At 44.0% G+C, this 20,067-nt stretch overlaps 1 protein-coding gene across 1 annotated transcript in view; it reads right to left on the bottom strand.

Annotated features, from left to right (window-relative positions):
* The window catches only part of CCDC125 (coiled-coil domain containing 125), a 44,468-nt gene that overhangs the window by 18,039 nt on the left and 6,362 nt on the right, over positions 1 to 20,067 (bottom strand). Inside the window, exons 3-5 of the mRNA XM_040421488.1 lie at positions 10,056 to 10,114; positions 7,563 to 7,649; positions 3,674 to 3,751 (exon numbers count right to left, since the gene is read on the bottom strand). Coding sequence (XP_040277422.1) covers positions 3,674 to 3,751; positions 7,563 to 7,649; positions 10,056 to 10,114 — 224 coding nt within the window. The remainder of the gene's footprint in view (positions 1 to 3,673; positions 3,752 to 7,562; positions 7,650 to 10,055; positions 10,115 to 20,067) is intronic.

The raw sequence follows: 20,067 nt of genomic DNA, 5'->3' as shown, positions 1-20,067 counted from the left end.
AATAGTCCCAAAAAAACCGCCACCTTATCCCGTAGTTTCCATAATGGGGTCACTTTTAGGGAGTTTCTACTGTAGGGGTGCATCAGGGGGTCTTGAAATAGGACACCGTGTAAATAAACCGGTCTATAAAAATCAGCCCCCTAAAACCCACATGGCGCTCCTTTCCCTCTACACCCGGCCGTGTGGCCGTACAGTAGTGTACGACCACATATGGGGGGTTTCTGTAAACGGCAGAGTCAGGGCAATAAAGATACAGTCTTGTTTGACTGTTAACCCTTGATTTGTTAGTGTAAAAAATGGGTTAAAATGGAAAAATTGGCAAAAAAATTTAATTCTCAAATTTCATCCCCATTTGCCAATAACTCTTGTGGAGCACCTAAAGGGTTAACATAGTTTGTGAGATCAGTTTTGAATACCTTGAGGGGTGTAGTTTCTTAGATGGGGTCACTTTTAGGGAGTTTCTACTCTAGGGTTGCATCAGGGGGGCTTCAAATGGGACATGGTGTAAATAAACCAGTCCAGCAAAATATGCCTTCCAAAAACCATATGGCGCATCTTTCCCTCTACGCCCTACTGTGTGCCCGTACAGTAGTGTACGACCACATATGGGATATAAAATAGCATTCCCCAAATGATCCAAACATGAAGTAGACATATGGGGTATGTAAATTAATAACTTTTTTTGGAGTTATTAATATGTATTGTAGAAGTAGAGAAATTGAAAGTTAGTAATTTTTGGTAAATTTGGTATTTTTTTATAAATAAAAATGAATTTATTTGACTCCATTTTAACAGTGTCATGAAGTACAATATGTGACGAAAAAACAAACTCAGAATGGCCTGGCTAAGTAAAAGCGTTTTAAAGTTAGCACCACATAAAGTGACACTGGTCAGATTTGCAAAAAATGGCCTGGTCCTTAAGGTGAAATAAGGCTGTGTCCTGAAGGGGTTAAACTGTGTGAAAATGCTACTCTCGTGAATAAATTCCTGGAAAGTCAGGAACAGCAATTTTGATCAGAGCTGAAAAATGCAGAAATTGTTCCCGATGCCTCTTCCAGAACTACTCCTCAGACAAAGAAAAACTTGACCCAGACCAAAAAGTAAATAATGATTGTGATGCCAACTGGCTAAGAAATCAGACTACATACGTAAGTAAAGCAGCAAGCCATTATTTATTGCTATGGGAAATTTATTTTTTCTGAATCACTGAGCAGATACATAGGGGGTAACACATCCTATTAGATTGTATAAGGAAAATGTGTTCTAAGAGGTTGTCTAATCTGGACATCCCCTTACAATACAACAGGTCTCCTGACAAAGCTCAGGCCAGGAGGTACTAATACTGGGAACCCCTGCAATCAGTTATGTATCTGGAAGAAATTAGTGAGTCCTCTTTTCCCCAGCATGAGTACTGCATGCCGTCCATTTAATGTACCAACCAGCTACACCCTCCAAAGGGACGGTTACTCTTTGTAAAGGTTTTATGCCCTGGTTACACAGGGAACCTCCAATAATGTTGCTGACCATCTGTCCAGCTAGAAATTTTTTATTTAAGGGTGAACATGAGCGCAGAAGATCAAAATATCCAGCTGTATAGGCAAACATACAACACTGGAAGACCCCTTTCCAAACAGGCTTCTAGCATTATACGATAGGCACTGGACCGCCCACTCTCCTGCCACCTGATTTAGGCTATGTTCACATCTGACTGATTGGTTGCAGATTTGCAACCACGATTTTCATGCAGCTGATCTGCAGTGTTGTACAATCCCGGCAAAGTGAATACGTTTTTAGCAATTCTCATCCACATGCAGCAGAAAAAAAAATCCGCTGCAGATTTTTAATTTTCAGCATGTCAATTTATACTGTGGATTTTCATTGCAGATTTCACCCTTTCCAATGCAAAGAGTGAAATTTGTGTCTAATCAGCAGCACATTGCAAGCAGAAACCCTGCAGTCACATGTGGATATAGTCTTAAAGAGATGTTCCGGTAGGTAAACGTTATCATCTATCCACAGGATCGGTGGGGGTCCTACCACTGGGACCCACACTGATCACGAGAACAGGGCCCCCCTACCCCCTGCAAGCCCCTTGCTTCTCCCCTGAAATGACCGGAGCGGCCAGTCGCACATGCTCTACTCGGCTATCTCCAGAACTCTCGTAGAAATTAATGGAGTTGCCGCGCACATGTGCGACCTACCTCCCTGGTAATTTCATGGGAGCAGCACAGGGCATGCAGGGGGTACGGGGCCCCCGTTTTCAAGACATTGCCTCCGGAAAAAATAAAATAAAGTAGTAGTATATGAGGTTGTGTCACTGCATCTTCCATTTATTAGCCTGTGAAAACTGACACCCCCTTAAAGGGACTCTGTCACCACTTTCTAACCCCCCCTTTTAAAAGTATTGTTATCTCCATGGCGCCCCTGTGATTACAAAGGTGTTGTTAGAAGATAAATTCGCCGTCTCCTTTTGATAAAAAGAGCTTTTATCTAACCTGTCAATCTTCTTGATAAGGTGCCCAGGGCGTTTCTGTTGGTCTCAAGCTGCCGCCCGCCGCCGCCGCCGTTGGTGCCCAGCTCCTCCCCTGATGCTTTCAGCGCCGCCTGAATGTAATGAAATACGCCTCCGGCTCTCGCTCAGTGCCCCCTCCTCCTTTTCAAAGATCCCGCGCGTGCGCACAGGCCTGTGCCTGATGCGCCCGTGCGGACATTTACAATCAGCCTCATTGAGCGAAGTGCGCATGCGCGCACTTCGCTCAACCTCCTCATCAGACGAGCACTGCAGCCAGCCAGCGGCAGCTTGAGACCAACAGAAACGCCCTGGGCACCTTATCAAGAAGATTGACAGGTTAGATAAAAGCTCTTTTTATCAAAAGGAGACGGCGAATTTATCTTCTAACAACACCTTTGTAATCACAGGGGCGCCATGGAGATAACAATACTTTTAAAAGGGGGGGTTAGAAAGTGATGATAGAGTCCCTTTAAAGGGGTTATCCCATCTTAGACAATGGGGGCATATCGCTAGGATATGCCCCCATTGTCTGATAGGTGCGGGTCCCACCTCTGGGACCCGCACCTACAACGAGAACGGAGCCGGGGAGAGTTGTGGCTGGAGGACCCCGGGTTTCCCAGGGTCCGTCCACCACCAGGCACAGCTCCCCGCCTCTCCCATTGAAGTGAATGGGAGCGCACCGCGCATGCGCGGCCAATGCTCCCATTCATTTCTATGGGGCCGACGGAAATAGCCGAGCCAGCGCTCAGCTACTTTCAGCGGCTCCATAGAAATGAACGGAGGGCTGCTGCGCATGCGCAGTGCACCCTCCTCCACTTTCTCCGCTCCGTTCTCCTTGTAGGTGCGGGTCCCAGCGGTGGGACCCGCACCTATCAGACAATGGGGGCATATCCTAGCGATATGCCCCCATTGTCTAAGATGGGATAACCCCTTTAAAGACATGTAAAGTAGCAAAATTTTAAAAATGTCTGATAATTGGGTTAATACTACTTAGTAGTCAGTCAATAACAACCAATAGAAATGCATACAGATTGGGCTCTCTATTGGCAATATAGAAAAAGACCTTTAGGTGTAGAGGGAAAAGGCTCAAAATCATTTGAAATTTCTGCTTTATTGGAAAAATCTATAACAGGACGAGGTACACGTATGTGTGGCACTGACCTTTTCTAGGACTCTGCACTGATCTTCTGCTTTCTGAAGCACGACCTTAGTATGACTTGTGGCTTTATCAAACACAGCCTACAAAAGACAAAGTACCAGATCCATGAGTCAGCGTCACAAATCACTCAACGATTTACTGTCCAAATCATACTTGCCTCTATATTCCACGTGCGGTCCGAATGTCACATGACAAGAATATAGGGGGAGATTATGGTTCTGCACCAGTTTTCAGGAGTAGAAAAGTCACATATTTTGCCATGTCTGTTTGCAACTTTTTAGCTTTTTCCGACACTGTCAACATTTGTCCAAAAAGTGGATGGGGCATGGGCAGCAGGCCACGGGCTGGACCTCAGTGGCCCGACATATTTAACAACAGAAAACTGCTGCAAGTTACACCAGAAATCTACTCCAGCTTCTGGGTGAAGCAGATTTCAGCTCTGGCACTTTTTCCTCTTAACTAGTGTGGCCGTATCTTGTATGTAGAAACAGAACCTTCGCCTGTGGAACAATGCAAGTCAGTATACTGCTCTACTAACCGCTACTGAAGAATTAGGCACAATAGGAAACCCTATATGTATTAGCATTCTGGCTCTGATCTCAGAAAGTACCCGAGTTGGCAAGTCTGGGGTGTCTAACCACCTACCCAAAATTGCTTCAAATTTCAATAAACTATTAATTTTGAGGTATACGCCATGCTCTAGCCTAATGATATCATTCATTCTAAAAATAAACTCCTGACCAGTGGAGGGAGGGGAGAAATCGGGATCAGGGGCAATCCACTTGGCTACAATAGCTTAAGGCTCCATTCACACATCCGTAATAATGGGTCCGCATTCGTTCCGCAAATTGCGGAACGGGTGCGGACCCATTCATTCTCTACGGGGACGGAATGGATGCGGAGAGCACACTATGTGCTCTCCGCATCCGCATTTCCGGAGCGCGCCCCCGATCTTCCGGTCCGCGGCTCCCGAGAAAAATAGAACATGTTCTATTCTTGTCCGCAATTGCGGACAAGAATAGGAATTTCTATGGGGGCACCGCAATTTGCGGGTTCGCAATGCACTACAGATGTGTGAATGGACCCTTACACACCTCATACAGGATCCTCTGGACACCCAAATCAACATTACAAAATCTCCAACAGGCATAACCAGTGACCCGGAACCAAAACAGTGGAAAGCACTTTGCTAATAAGACCTACAAACCTGTGTCAAAAGAACTTTAAACATGCATAGTCCCACACCATAAGAGCATCCACCATACCACATTTGGGACAACAAGAGTCCGTATCTTGTACATCAATGACGGAGTCTTACAAACCTTGTGGAGATGACCTTCCTCTAAGGATAATTAAGGGATTAATTCCAAAATGCAAGACCATTGATCATTAGTGATCTGTCCCATATCACTCTCCCATTTATCTTTTATCCATAGAGGGAATACTTTTAGGTAGTCTACCAGAAGTTGCTTATCCTTATACAAAAATTAAATGACCCCTTTTACCATACTTTTCCCTGCCACATATTCTAGCAAAGAATGGGAATTAACACTAATTGGGCACTGTTTGTTCCAGGCATCAAAGGCATGTCTTAGTTGATGAAACTGAAAATATGAAGTCCTGGGCATATCATACTGTTACTGGAACCGAGCAAAATTGTGAAATATCCCATTAGAATGTATCTGATGTAGAAATGGGACACCCCTTCCTTTCCTAAGGAGTAAAATCCTAAAGTCTAAAAAATTCAGGCAAATGGGGATTCCACCAGATATTTTTACCTTTCTCCCAGACTTTAACATCAGAAAGAGACCGCACTAACTTCCCATTAGTATGAAGGTCCTCTGCCACCCCCCAACCTCTAAACTGCTGAAGTTGTATTAGGATTAGGGATTAGGAATGGCTATTCCACCCAGATCATTGTCCCTTTCCAGAGTTTTTAGTACAATTCTAGGGAATTTCTTATTCCAAATCACCTCCCAGAACAGGCCCGGTGTCACGCCCATGTTTATGGTCGTGACTCAGGATCCGCAGGCTGTTGAGCTGTTGCTAGGCAGCTTGCTGTCAAGTGCATGCGGTTACACCTGGTTGGGTGTGTGTGCGTGCGTGTGTGTGTCTGCACTTTGTATGTCTGGTGTGCACGAGGTTTATGTATGTGTGCACTGTGACACTGCCCTTCACTTGTGGCTGCCCGTGGCAACGTGTGTATTGTGTACATGTGGTGGCAGTGTCTCGGCCTTCTGGCTGACTCCCAGGTCATGGTTGCCACGCATGTCGTTGTCTGCGGTAACAGCTGCAGTGTAATTGTTTATTGTACACTTTCCCTTTAAGTGGCTTTTTCCCTTGCCTGGTGTAGGAAGGGTTAACTCCCTTCTTAGTGTGTGAACACTGGGTGTGTGTGTGGGTGTGGCCACTTGGGGCTATTTAGCTCCTGCTGGATGCCAGACTCTGAGGGGTACTTCAGCCATGGTTAGCTGAAGTCATCCTCCTGGTATTATACCATCTTCCAGCGAGGGCCACCCTTGTGGTCATAAATCCTATGTATGATGTCAAGTTGATGTGTTTTCCTTTCCGTGTTTATTACAGCTATGGATGTCCTGGTTACCTGTGTGTTTTGTGGTGTGCTGTCTCCTTGGTGTTTGTGTGGACAGCAATACTGGTGCATGGGTTCCAGTCAGCAAGGCTGTGGAGGGTAGGTTTGGAACTAGCGCTGTTCACCTGCCATATCCATATGTCTGTATGTGTTTCCCCTTCCTTGCAGCTTGGCCAGTAAGACTCCTGTTCCTCCGTGTCTGGGAGGAACAGGTCGTCTTACCCTGCTCCTAGTTCAGGGCCACCCTGAGGGCTAGTAGGGACCCCAAGGTTCCGGAGTATGAGCCCTCCTACCATCAGGGTCGGCTCATACAGCTAGGAGTCAGGGTCAGAGTTAGGGACGCTGTAGGAGGTGACCTGCTCCCTAATTCTGTCGTCCTGGTCGAGCAGGCATCGAGCAGGCATCTTCTGGCATCGCACGGCTGAGGGTTTCCCCCATCCTCAGCTGTGACACCCGGTGAATTGTGCAGTAGATTTAGAAGCTGCGGCATCAAAATCATCTTGACTAAATGTCAGTGACAAAGTAATTAGTGGGTCTTTGATACATGCATTTATTCAGATTCTCAAACTTGGAGTTGAGAAGGATTTTTTTTTTACCAAGATGTGGAAAACTAGCTCTACCTCTTGGGCCAAAAAAGCCAGAACTCTCAGCTCTGCTCTGATGAGGGGCAATCTCTCCCAAACAGCTGTCTGCAGATGAGGTGCTCGCTTACTTAATATCCGAGTCATGTCTCAAGGCCTATTTAAAGAGTCGAACATTGACTTATAGGATAGCTGCCTTACATCTGGTGGCATCAGAGGCAGAGCTTGTTAAGAGCTCATTTGCATCCCTTTCTTCCCAGAATTCTAGAGGAACATGTATGGCCTATAAGTCTCCTCACGCCAATTAGCGCGCTCCCCACTCCCCCCTACAAGGGGAAACAGTACACCCCATAATCAAATCTGACCGTGACAGCAAATGTTGGGGGGAGAGAAGGATCTGGCTGCTATATTTCAGCACGCCTAACCCTTTTGTTCAGATTTTCAGGCGTGGTTGAGCTAACTGCATTTATAAGGGGGATGGGGGACACAGGAGAGAAAATTGGCAGTCGATAGCCATCTAATGTGTATATATCTAGCCTTATCACCTTACTAACATCGCAATCGCAAAAAGGGTAATAATGTAATACAGAAACACACCAAGCCACACAGAGCAAGGGAAGTTCTTCCAGATCCAAAAGGGGTATATGAACAGGGAAGAGCTCATAGTCCTATCGTCACCTGCACCCACTTAAAGGGTCTGTCACCAGCTTTATAACTTACCATGTTTTGTAATATCCTCAACGCTTCATCCTTCCCATCAAGCTGTCTTTGGGAAGCTTCAAGCTCCACTCTTAGAAGGTCCACTTCCTGAAAGCAGTTATGAAATATGAAAAAAAAGAGATTATATACCGGTATATACTTTTTTATTATATACAGACCACGTCATAAATCAATAGTATCCAGTAAAAGCGGATTCCTCATACTAATCATGGCCCCGTTATGAACGCAAGTCATGACAGTAGTGTGAACAGAGCCTCAGAAATCTCCAGTGAATGAAGTCTCTCAAGGTTTCTCATTCAATAACATGCCAACAATCCTAGAGTCTGGAAATTGGTGGCTGCCCAAGCTCACAGCTTGTACCCATCTTTAGGCTGGAATCTGTGCCATGCAGCATGATCATTGTTAGTTGGATCTCCACTCACCACTGAGGTCAGTGATTGGCTGCAGCCTATGGAAGATGGGAGAGGTGCGGGCACAGGAAGGGAACTGTTTTTTTTTTATTACTTTACCAGGAACCAGGCAATTTACACAATTTTTTAAGAGCACCATTTCATTTACCATAGCCTGTACTGGAAAATAATTCTTTGCGGGGTAAAATTGAAAAAAAGGTGCTCACTGTATGCTAAAAATGACATGACACCCTTGTTCTGTGGATCAGTAAAATTACTGTGATATTAAATTCAGGCCGAGTTAACATCTCCATTACATTTTCTGTTCTTCTGATCTGTCCGAACGTAAAAAAAAAAAAACAACAACAGGAAAAACAAAAAAAAAACAACAGGATCCTTTAAAAAAATAAATAAAAATGATCCTGTGCATCAGTTACACATATTTGCCATCAGTTTGAGCCATTTCTATCTGAGATCCGTTTTTTAGACGGAAAAAAGTCCTGCATGCAAATAATAATAATAAAAAAACCAGATCTCAAACTGATGCAAAATGCACAGGATCAGTTTTTTTCACAGGATCCAGTTTTTTCGTTTTTTTTTTCTGTTCTTCTGACGGATCAGAAGAAGGGAAAATTAAACAGTGATGTAAACCCAGCCTTATATAGTTTTTATTCTGTTTTTTTAAAATAAAAAAAACAGTTTTACATCACCATATTCTGACACCGATAAATTTTTATGTTTTTGTCTACAGAGCTGTGTCAGGGCTTTTATTTGTGGGGTGAGCTATAGTTTTTATTGGTACATACCACTTTACAACTTTTTTATTCTTTTTTTGGTGACAAAAAAAAAAAATATATAAAAAAAAGAGAATTGCTCTTTTTTTTCATTAAGGCTTTCACCACACAGGAAAATATACATATTTGTATACTATTAGTTTGAAAATTTTTGAATGCCAATTATGCTTATTTTTTTTACTTTTTATCTTTAGATGTAAAAATGGTAAATAAGATTATTTTAATTTCTTTCTTTTTTTATCAGTTTTTATTAATATTTCCAATGAAAAAGTACACATTCAAATAAAAGCACTTATGAGCACGCAGGCCCAATGAGAAAAAGGAGGATGAACATGCTATTGACAATACAGAGCCAAAAGCTGGTGAAATCAGATAATTTTTCATATTTTATGGTTTTTTTTTTTTACTTTAATTTTTAGTTCTTTTGGGGGAACTTAAACATGTGATCCTGTCAAAGTGCAGAGGGCGCAGTAGTTGCAGTGAGAGCAGAGCCTCTAGATGTAATGGTAACGCCCCCATTGCTCCTAGAGCCTCATTTGCACATATTAAAACATAATTTTCTCATTAATGTGGGCACATATGAACACGGGACCAACACAGGTTCCTTCAGGTCAGCCAGTGCCATAGATACAAATCTGCTGACAGATGCCATTTAAGTTATCCCCTATCTGCAGGATAGGGGTAACTATTAGATCAGTGGTGGTCAACCGCTGGGACTGCCACCAATCATGAGAAGCGGAACCCCATACGAGCCCCCTGAAATGAATGGAGCGGCTGGTTGGGCATGTGCTTAGCTGCTCCATTCATTTCTATGGGAATAGAAATACAACGCTTGGATATCTCTTGAACTCACATAAAAATGAATGGAGCGGCTGAGCACATGTGTGACTGGCCCCTCCGTTTATTTCGGGGGACTCCATGGGGTACGCGGCCCCCATTCTTGTTGTTGGTGTGGGTCCCAGTGGTAGGACCCAACCATTTAAATAGTTATCCGCTATCCTGTGGATAGGGCATAACTTAATATAACCGAAATACCCCTTTAAGTTCCTGGGCCCCAAACTCTATTGATTTTACAAATTCTGTAGGAAATTCCCCCGCCAATAAAAAGACAGGAGAGCGAGGCAATGCAAAACATACAGGATTTCAGAAATTGTGATCTCTAAGAGCATTTATGTCGAGGAACTTGCAAAACTGGCTAAGAACAACTCAACACTGGCCGCAAACAAAAACTAGTTATTACAGCACATTCAAAACAACTACTGATTGTGAGATTACTGCAGACGCTGGGGCTACACCATAAGTAAACGCACCTCAGTTAAGTCTTGGAGACGTTGCCTCAGATCTTCATTAGAGATTTCAGAGCTCGCATCTGTGGAGGACAGAAAAAAAAGCAACAGGGTTACCTACTGGACTGCCCACGCTGGAAACCATGAAGTTATTAAACGCAAAAATATTTTTTCTGAATTTCCATTTGTATATGAAAAATCATATTGATGGCATTATTGTACTGACAGCACAGCAATAACCAAAGATGGAGAATTCTATTAATAACAGATGATACACACAATGGGCTGTGCACAGCTGCCCATTATTTCCAGAATGACCATAAACCAAAAGGTCACCAATATTAGGTTTCATTAGATGAAAATAGTGGAGCACCCGTGGCATGATGCATATAACACAGGTCATCTGGCATGTTTGGCACATCAGACCCTTGCTCTTGTGAACTTCAGGGTCCCAGGGATTGGACCCCAAGCGAACACTATCCTGTGGACAACCCCAAGGGGTTATCACATGAAGACAAGTTATCACCGCCAATCACAAGAATGGAAGCTCGCTCTCCCCCCATCATGCATGCTGCTCCATTCAAACCCTTTAACTGCCGTAGATCACTAGGGACGCAGACACTAAGGCCCCTTTCACACGAGCGAGTTTTCCGCGCGGATGCGTTGCGGGAGTTGAACGCATTGCATCCGCACAGAATCCTGACCCATTCATTTCTATGGGCACACGAGCGGTGATTTTCACGCATGGTTGCTAGGAGACGATCGGGATGGAGACCCGATCATTATTATTTTCCCTTATAACATGGTTATAAGGGAAAATAATAGCATTCTGAATACAGGATGCATAGTAAAACAGCGCTGGAGGGGTTAAAAAAAAATAAAAAAATCATTTAACTCACCTTAATCCACTTGATCGCGTAGCCCGGTATCACTTCTGTCCCCTTTACTGAATAGGACCTGTGGTGAGCATTAATTATAGGTCAAGGATGTGATGACGTCACTCCGGTCATCACATGATACGTCACATGATCTTTTACCATGGTGAATCACCATGGTAAAAGATCATGTGACGTACCATGTGATGACCGGAGTGACGTCATCAAAGGTCCTTGACCTATAATTAATGCTCACCACAGGTCCTATTCAGTAAAGGGGACAGAAGTGATACCGGGCTACGCGATCAAGTGGATTAAGGTGAGTTAAATGATTTTTTTATTTTTTTTTAACCCCTCCAGCGCTGTTTTACTATGCATTCTGTATTCAGCCTTCTGTGAAGAAGTTCGGGTTTGGGTACCAAACATGTGCGATTTTTCTCACGCGAGTGCAAAACGCATTACAATATTTTGCCCTCGCACGGAAAAATCGCGGGTGTTCCCGCAACGCACCCGCACATTTTCCCGCAAAGCCCGTGTGAAAGAGGCCTAAGGCCCCTTTCTCACAAACGATACGGATTGTATCCGGATCTGTTCAGGAAAAAAAATGGAGTTTTTCATGCAAGTGCAGTCAGTTTTGCCTGCGATTGCGTTCAGTGGTTCAGTTTATTCCGCGTGGGTGTGATCAGTTTTGATGTGTTTTTCACGCACGTGAAAAAAAAAAAAAAAAAGACGGAAGGATTAGAAACATGTAGCAACCACCAGTTTAAAACGCTTTTCATCCGGATGCAATGCGTTTTTCACGAAGAAATAATCATTTTGCCACTGAGGAAGGAACAGAGTTTCCGAATTGCGTCTGGTGTGGACGGCATTACTGGCTCAAACTATTGTAAATGTATCCTGGATACATATTAATTGCAACGCTAAAGAAAAAGTATCTCCTGAACTCCGGAGTGGGTAAGATTCAAGAGCGCATGTGTTAAGACATCCCGGCCGGTATATGCAAACAAGCGCGACAAGTGCAGGGGGAACGCAGAGATTGGTAAGAGATACCCATCTCTCATTTACAGAGGCACTGGAAGTGTGTATATGTCTGCGATATACGAGGATACGGATACAGTATCACACAATATTGCTAAACTACTGGATAGAACATCCAGCGCTATTGTAGAGCAACATTTGTGACAAATCTTCCTAACAATAGAAGGACTGCTGTGTGAACTGGTACTTTATAAGGAGGACATATAGAGCGGAAAAACTCTGGCACTTAACAAACAACAGGGGAAATAATGGACGCTGCAATCTAGATATATAATAATAATAAAGCCACAAGGACCGCCATCTACGAGAGTACATGCGTGAGCATGTTATTATTTAAAGGGACCGCAACAATGTTATATTTAGTTTTAATACTGTTCTGGGACCCGCACCTACAACAAGAACAGAGCGGGGACAGCTATGGCTGGTCTGTCCAACACCAAGCTCTGCTCCCATAGAAGTGAATGGGAGCGCACCGCGCACGCACAGCCCCTGCTCCCATTTATTTCTATGGAGCACAAGGAAATAGCCGGCTATTTTCGGCGGCCCCACTGAAATGAATAGAGGGCGACTGCGCATGGGCCCTCCATTAATTTCTCCGCTCTCGTTGTAGGTGCGGGTCCCAGAGGTGGGGCATATCCTAGCAATATGCCCCCATTGTATGTGATGGCAAAACCTCTTTAACCTCCTCAGGACCGCCGTACGCAGGATTGCGTCTTTGCGGCGGTCCTGTTGTTCTGGGTGGACGCGCCGGTGCGTCCTCTCGCGAGACGCGAGATTTCCTGTGAACGCGCGCACACAGGCGCGCGCGTTCACAGGATCGGAAGGTAAGCGAGTGGATCTCCAGCCTGCCAGCGGCGATCGTTCGCTGGCAGGCTGGAGATGTGATTTTTTTAACCCCTAACAGGTATATTAGACGCTGTTTTGATAACAGCGTCTAATATACCTGCTACCTGGTCCTCTGGTGGTCCCCTTTGTTTGGATCGACCACCAGAGGACACAGGCAGCTCAGTAATATGTTGCACCAAGCACCACTACACTACACCCCCCCCCCCCCGTCACTTATTAACCCCTTATTAGCCCTTGATCACCCCTGATCACCCCATATAGACTCCCTGATCACCCCCCTGTCATTGATTACCCCCCTGTCATTGATCACCCCCCTGTAAAGCTCCATTCAGATGTCCGCATGATTTTTACGGATCCACTGATAGACTGATCGGATCCGTAAAAATCATACGGACGTCTGAATGCAGCCTTACAGGGGAGTGATCAATGACTGTGGTGATCACCCCATATAGACTCCCTGATCACCCCCCTGTCATTGATTACCCCTCTGTCATTGATCACCCCCCTGTAAAGCTCCATTCAGATGTCCGCATGATTTTTACGGATCCACTGATAGACTGATCGGATCCGTAAAAATCATACGGACGTCTGAATGCAGCCTTACAGGGGGGTGATCAATGACAGTTGGGTGATCACCCCATATAGACTCCCTGATCACCCCCCTGTCATTGATCACCCCCCCTGTCATTGATCACCCCCCCTGTCATTGATCACCCCCCTGTCATTGATCACCCTCTGTAAGGCTGCATTCAGTCTTTTTTTTGGCCCAAGTTAGCGGAATTTTTTTTTTTTTCTTACAAAGTCACATATTCCACTAACTTGTGACAAAAAATAAAATCTCACATGAACTCACCATACCCCTCACGGAATCCAAATGCGTAAAATTTTTTAGACATTTATATTCCAGACTTCTTCTCACGCTTTAGGGCCCCTAGAATGCCAGGGCAGTATAAATACCCCACATGTGACCCCATTTCGGAAAGAAGACACCCCCAGGTATTCCGTGAGGGGCATATTGAGTCCATGAAAGATTGAAATTTTTGTCCCAAGTTAGCGGAACGGGAGACTTTGTGAGAAAAAAATAAAAAATATCAATTTCCGCTAACTTGTGCCAAAAAAAAAAAATTTCTATGAACTCGCCATGCCCCTCATTGAATACCTTGGGGTGTCTTCTTTCCAAAATGGGGTCACATGTGGGGTATTTATACTGCCCTGGCATTCTAGGGGCCCCAATGCGTGAGAAGAAGTCTGGTATCCAAATGTCTAAAAATGCCCTCCTAAAAGGAATTTGGGCCCCTTTGCGCATCTAGGCTGCAAAAATGTGTCACACATCTGGTATCGCCGTACTCAGGAGAAGTTGGGCAATGTGTTTTGGGGTGTCATTTTACATATACCCATGCTGGGTGAGATAAATATCTTGGTCAAATGCCAACTTTGTATAAAAAAATGGAAAAAGTTGTCTTTTGCCAAGATATTTCTCTCACCCAGCATGGGTATATGTAAAAAGACACCCCAAAACACATTCCCCAACGTCTCCTGAATACGGCGATACCAGATGTGTGACACTTTTTTGCAGCCTAGGTGGGCAAAGGGGCCCACATTCCAAAGAGCACCTTTCGGATTTCACTGGTCATTTACCTACTTACCACACATTAGGGCCCCTGGAAAATGCCAGGGCAGTATAACTACCCCACAAGTGACCCCATTTTGGAAAGAAGACACCCCAAGGTATTCCGTGAGGGGCATGGCGAGTTCCTAGAATTTTTTATTTTTTGTCACAAGTTAGTGGAAAATGTGGATTTTTTTTTTTTTTTTTTTTTTTCATACAAAGTCTCATATTCCACTAACTTGTGACAAAAAATAAAAACTTCCATGAACTCACTATGCCCATCAGCGAATACCCTGGGGTCTCTTCTTTCCAAAATGGGGTCACTTGTGGGGTAGTTATACTGCCCTGGCATTCTAGGGGCCCAAATGTGTGGTAAGGAGTTTGAAATCAAATTCTGTAAAAAATGACGAGTGAAATCCGAAAGGTGCTCTTTGGAATGTGGGCCCCTTTGCCCACCTAGGCTGCAAAAAAGTGTCACACATCTGGTATCTCCGTACTCAGGAGAAGGTGGGGAATGTGTTTTGGGGTGTCATTTTACATATACCCATGCTGGGTGAGAGAAATATCTTGGCAAAAGACAACTTTTCCCATTTTTTTATACAAAGTTGGCATTTGACCAAGATATTTATCTCACCCAGCATGGGTATATGTAAAAAGACACCCCAAAACACATTCCCCAACTTCTACTGAATACGGAGATACCAGATGTGTGACACTTTTTTGCAGCCTAGGTGGGCAAAGGGGCCCACATTCCAAAGAGCACCTTTCGGATTTCACTCGTCATTTTTTACAGAATTTGATTTCAAACTCCTTACCACACATTTGGGCCCCTAGAATGCCAGGGCAGTATAACTACCCCACAAGTGACCCCATTTTGGAAAGAAGAGACCCCAGGGTATTCGCTGATGGGCATAGTGAGTTCATGGAAGTTTTTATTTTTTGTCACAAGTTAGTGGAATATGAGACTTTGTAAGAAAAAAAAAAAAAAAAAGAAAAAAATCATCATTTTCCGCTAACTTGTGACAAAAAATAAAAAGTTCTATGAACTCACTATGCCCATCAGTGAATACCTTAGGGTGTGTACTTTCCGAAATGGGGTCATTTGTGGGGTGTTTGTACTGTCTGGGCATTGTAGGACCTCAGGAAACATGACAGGTGCTCAGAAAGTCAGAGCTGCTTCAAAAAGCGGAAATTCACATTTTTGTACCATAGTTTGTAAACGCTATAACTTTTACCCAAACCATTTTTTTTTTACCCAAACATTTTTTTTTAATCAAAGACATGTAGAACAATAAATTTAGAGCAAAATTTATATATGGATGTCGTTTTTTTTTGCAAAATTTTACAACTGAAAGTGAAAAATGTCATTTTTTTGCAAAAAAATCGTTAAATTTCGATTAATAACAAAAAAAGTAAAAATGTCAGCAGCAATGAAATACCACCAAATGACAGCTCTATTAGTGAGAAGAAAAGGAGGTAAAATTCATTTGGGTGGTAAGTTGCATGACCGAGCAATAAACGGTGAAAGTAGTGTAGGTCAGAAGTGTAAAAAGTGGCCTGGTCTTTCAGGGTGTTTAAGCACTGGGGGCTGAGGTGGTTAAATTGTAGTCAGGTGAGCATCCCTATATATAGTTTTTCACAATGTCCCATTCACTTCTAGGGGACCAGGGCTGCGATTTTCATGTAACGCAGAGATGAAGCATGAAAAATCAACGCTCACATACACAGACCCATAGAAATGAATGGGTCAGGATTCAGTGCGGGCGCAATGCGTTAAATTCTTTTTTTTTTTTTTAATTCTTTATATTTTTATTTTGAAAAAGACATACAATTAGTACATAGACCAATTCAAAACAGATCAATGTATATAGTATAACAATCATAAATATCCTTATAACCCTCCCCCCCCCCCCCCATTGGCTGTCGTTCCCCTCAATTCATTCAAATACAACAGACAATACATACATTAAAGATATCTACGTGGCCCTGCGTGCCACTCTCCGCTTCCATTCAATATCCTCATAGATTTTAATTTGTTGAAGGTAAAGCTCCCACTCCCTAGAAGAGGGCTGAGAGACAGAGCCCCAGTACTTCACCAATATAGCCTTCGCCACCATCAAACCTCTCATCCAAATCCGTCTAATCTGGGGGGGGACTTCCATTTCTGAGCCATAGTGACCAAAGATCACTATCAAGATCCCCGGGTTGTAGTTCATTGAGGATTCCTTTTGTAAAGCAAAGAAAACCTCATCCCAATATTTTCTTATCTTACTGCAACTCCAAAGCAAATGGACATAGTCCGCATTAACATATCCACATTTAGGGCAGCAACAGTCCCGGCCCCTATTTTGGGGGAATTTCCCTTGGATTTTGGGCGTGTAATACAACCTATGGAGGATCTTAAATTGAATTAGTCTATGTGCACTGGAGACTGTCGCCTTCCTCACGCTCCTATAGATAGTAGACCACTGCAAAGGAGGGCAATTCAACTCTTGCTCCCATTTGCTTGGGCTTTTAAAAGGCGTTACAGTTGCCGACAAGCCAACGGATCCGACAAGCCAACGGTTCAATAAAAAGAGCGAAAAGGAGGGGAGACAGGGGACAACCCTGTCTCATCCCTCTCCACATCTCAACGGGAGATGAACTCACACCGTTGATATTAATACAAGCGACTGGCTGTTCATATAGCATTTGGGTCATTTCCAAAAATGAATTCCCAAGGCCAAAACAAGACATCGTAGACAAAAAAAGAAAAGGCCACTCCATCCTGTCAAACGCCTTTGTGGCATCTAATGACAGGATGGAGTGGTCCACACTGCCCCCAACAGACAGATTCAGATAGACCCTATATATGCTCGTCTGTATTTGGCGGCCCGGGATAAAGCCCGTCTGGTCAGGATGAACCAGACCGGCTATAACCCGCTTCAAGCGATTAGCCAAGATTTTTGCAAAGATCTTGTAGTCCGTATTTAAAAGCGATATGGGTCTATATGACCCCACATCGCATGGGTCCTTCTCCTTTTTCAAGACCAGAACAATCACCGCCTCTCTAAATGATGGTGGTAAAGAGCCAAGTGCACAGGATTCATTAAGGACTTGGAGTAAAATTGGCAGAAGAGATTTAGCATGATACCTATAGGTTTCAAACGGCAATCCATCTGGGCCGGGAGATGAACTATACTTTAAGAACGGGAGAGTCGATTGGAGTTCCTCCAAGAGGATGGGGGAGTCCAGTATCCCTCTCTCCTGGATAGATAGCTGAGGGAGCGCCAATTGTTGAAGGTATTGATCCATGTCGATACGTCTAAACGTAGACTCAGATTTATAGAGGGTAGTGTAGTATTTCACAAATTACTCCCTAATCTCCTCTGCGGATCTCACCCCAATTCCCTGAGAATTTCTGATTTCTTTTATAATGGTAACCTCTCTCTGGTTGGCCACCAAACGAGCCAAGAACCTTCCGGTTTTACCAGATTCGCAGAAACGGTTCTGGCCCTGAAAAAGGAGCTTATGTTGTGCTTTTTTATATAAAAGTGTCTTAAGCTGAGAATTGACCTCCTTTAATTGGCTAATAAGTTGCTCCTCATGACGGTTAATCAGTGCGGCACGCAAACTCCTTATTGAATCCGTCAAGTGTTTTTCCCTACGTCGCATTTCAGTTCTAAATCTATGGATTTTATTAAAATACAAACCCCTAATATGGGCCTTCAACGCGTCCCACACATAATGGATATGTGTTGAGCCTACGTTGAAGCCCCAGAATTCCTGGATATCCTGATCTACACGGGATTGCTCCCCTATCACCTCGAACCAATGCGAGTTCAGTTTAAAGGTTCTTCCTGAAGTAGGAGCCTCCACAAACGAAATCAAGACTGGAGAGTGGTCCGAGATTCCATGAGGCTCGTACCTCATTCTCAGGATGCGACCACATAGATCCCGGCTAGCAAATGCCAGGTCAATACGGGACATAGACCCGTATGACTGGCTAAAACATGAGAAAGTTTTTTTATTGCCATAGAGGTGTCGCCAGATATCGACCAGCGCCAGCTCCTGGCACACAGCAGTCAGGGGGGACCCACTGCGACCGCGCCCAGAGAATGAAGAAAACCGGTCCAACTCAGGGTCCAGTACCGTATTGAAGTCACCTGCCACCAATAAGGCACATTGATTTTTAGTAGATATATATTGAGCTAAATGTGATAGAACCGTTGATTTAAATGGGGGGGGGGGGGGGGGGGGGGGGATATATATAAAAGCCAATATCACCTCCTGCCCTTTCCAAAGCCCATGAAGAAATATATATCGCCCCTCTTTATCGATGGAGCTATCTAGCGGTTGGAACTCTATCCCTCGATGAATGTATACACTGACACCTCTTGCATAAGAAGAGTAACAAGTGTGGTACTCCAAAGAGGCCCATTTCCTTTTCAGTGTAAACATCCTATCTGCTGTCGCGTGGGTCTCAAGTAGTGCCACAATAGCCGGCAAATGAGGGTCACAAGGTCAAATACCACCGTCCTCTTTACTCTGTCTCCCAACCCTCTCACATTCCAGCATAAAATGTTACCAAGCATATCGTATGAGTAAAGGCATCCACAATCTCAGCGGAGAGGCAAGCATAACCACGTAACGGAGAACGGCAGCCAATCCCTCCCTAAATCCCCCTGCATGATTGACAGAGCATTTTACAATACCCATCAACCTCTCACCTTCCACCAAACCTCCCCCCCGCCACCTCCCCTCACCCACCCCCCTCCCCACCTCCTCTTCATAGTATTTCATAAACCCCTAGAGTCCAACCATTGTGCCACCTCCTCATGTGTAGGAAAGAAGCGAACAATATCATTGTCTATCACTCTTAATTTTGCAGGGTATAACATTGAATACTTAATCTTAGCTGAAATCAATCTTTTCTTAACATCATAGAAGGACCTCCTTTTACTTTGCGTCTCTTGAGAGAAATCAGGGAATATTGATATCTGGTTATTGTTGAAGTATGTTTCTAGTACTTCTCTTTTGCGTCTAAGGACCCAATCCCGATCCTTTGAGCAGACGAATTTCGCTAATATTGCCCTAGGAGGGGCACCTGGAGGCGGTTTTTTAAAGGGGATCCTATGGGCCCTTTCCACACAGAAGGTAGATGCATCGTAATCTGGCCCCAAGTTTTCTACCAACCACTTCTGAATAAATTTTGGCGAGTTATCCTGTTCAGCCCCTTCTGGGAACCCTACTAATCGCAGATTATACCTACGCGATCTATCCTCCAATTCTACCACTTCCCTTCTTAACCAGGTACGATCTTCGTCTACTTCTTTTAATTTGTTCTTTAATGCACCGTTTTCTACACTAACAGAGTTAACTGCAGTTTTCAGCTCCTTCACCTTTGGTCTCAGCTTCGTCATTTCATCTCTTATTATAGTGACGTCCCCCTGTACTACTGCAAGGGAGGAAGCCAGCTCTGCAACCGAAGTGCTGGTAGCATTTACAACTCCCAGTATATCCTGCAATTTTTTATTAATGCTCTCAAAGCCTTCACTATGGGAGGAGCTAGTCTTTAATAACCCCTGTTCTAACCGATCCGCATTATCCAATCCTGTCTCAGCCTGAGGAGCAGATCTCTGTACCCCTCCTCTAGTTTTAGGGGGTGGTGATTTCAAGAATTTATCAA

This window comes from Bufo bufo, chromosome 2 (genome assembly GCF_905171765.1).
Source record: "Bufo bufo chromosome 2, aBufBuf1.1, whole genome shotgun sequence".
In the NCBI taxonomy this organism is placed as follows: domain Eukaryota; kingdom Metazoa; phylum Chordata; class Amphibia; order Anura; family Bufonidae; genus Bufo; species Bufo bufo.
This window is presented reverse-complemented; position numbering and strand designations above follow the sequence as displayed.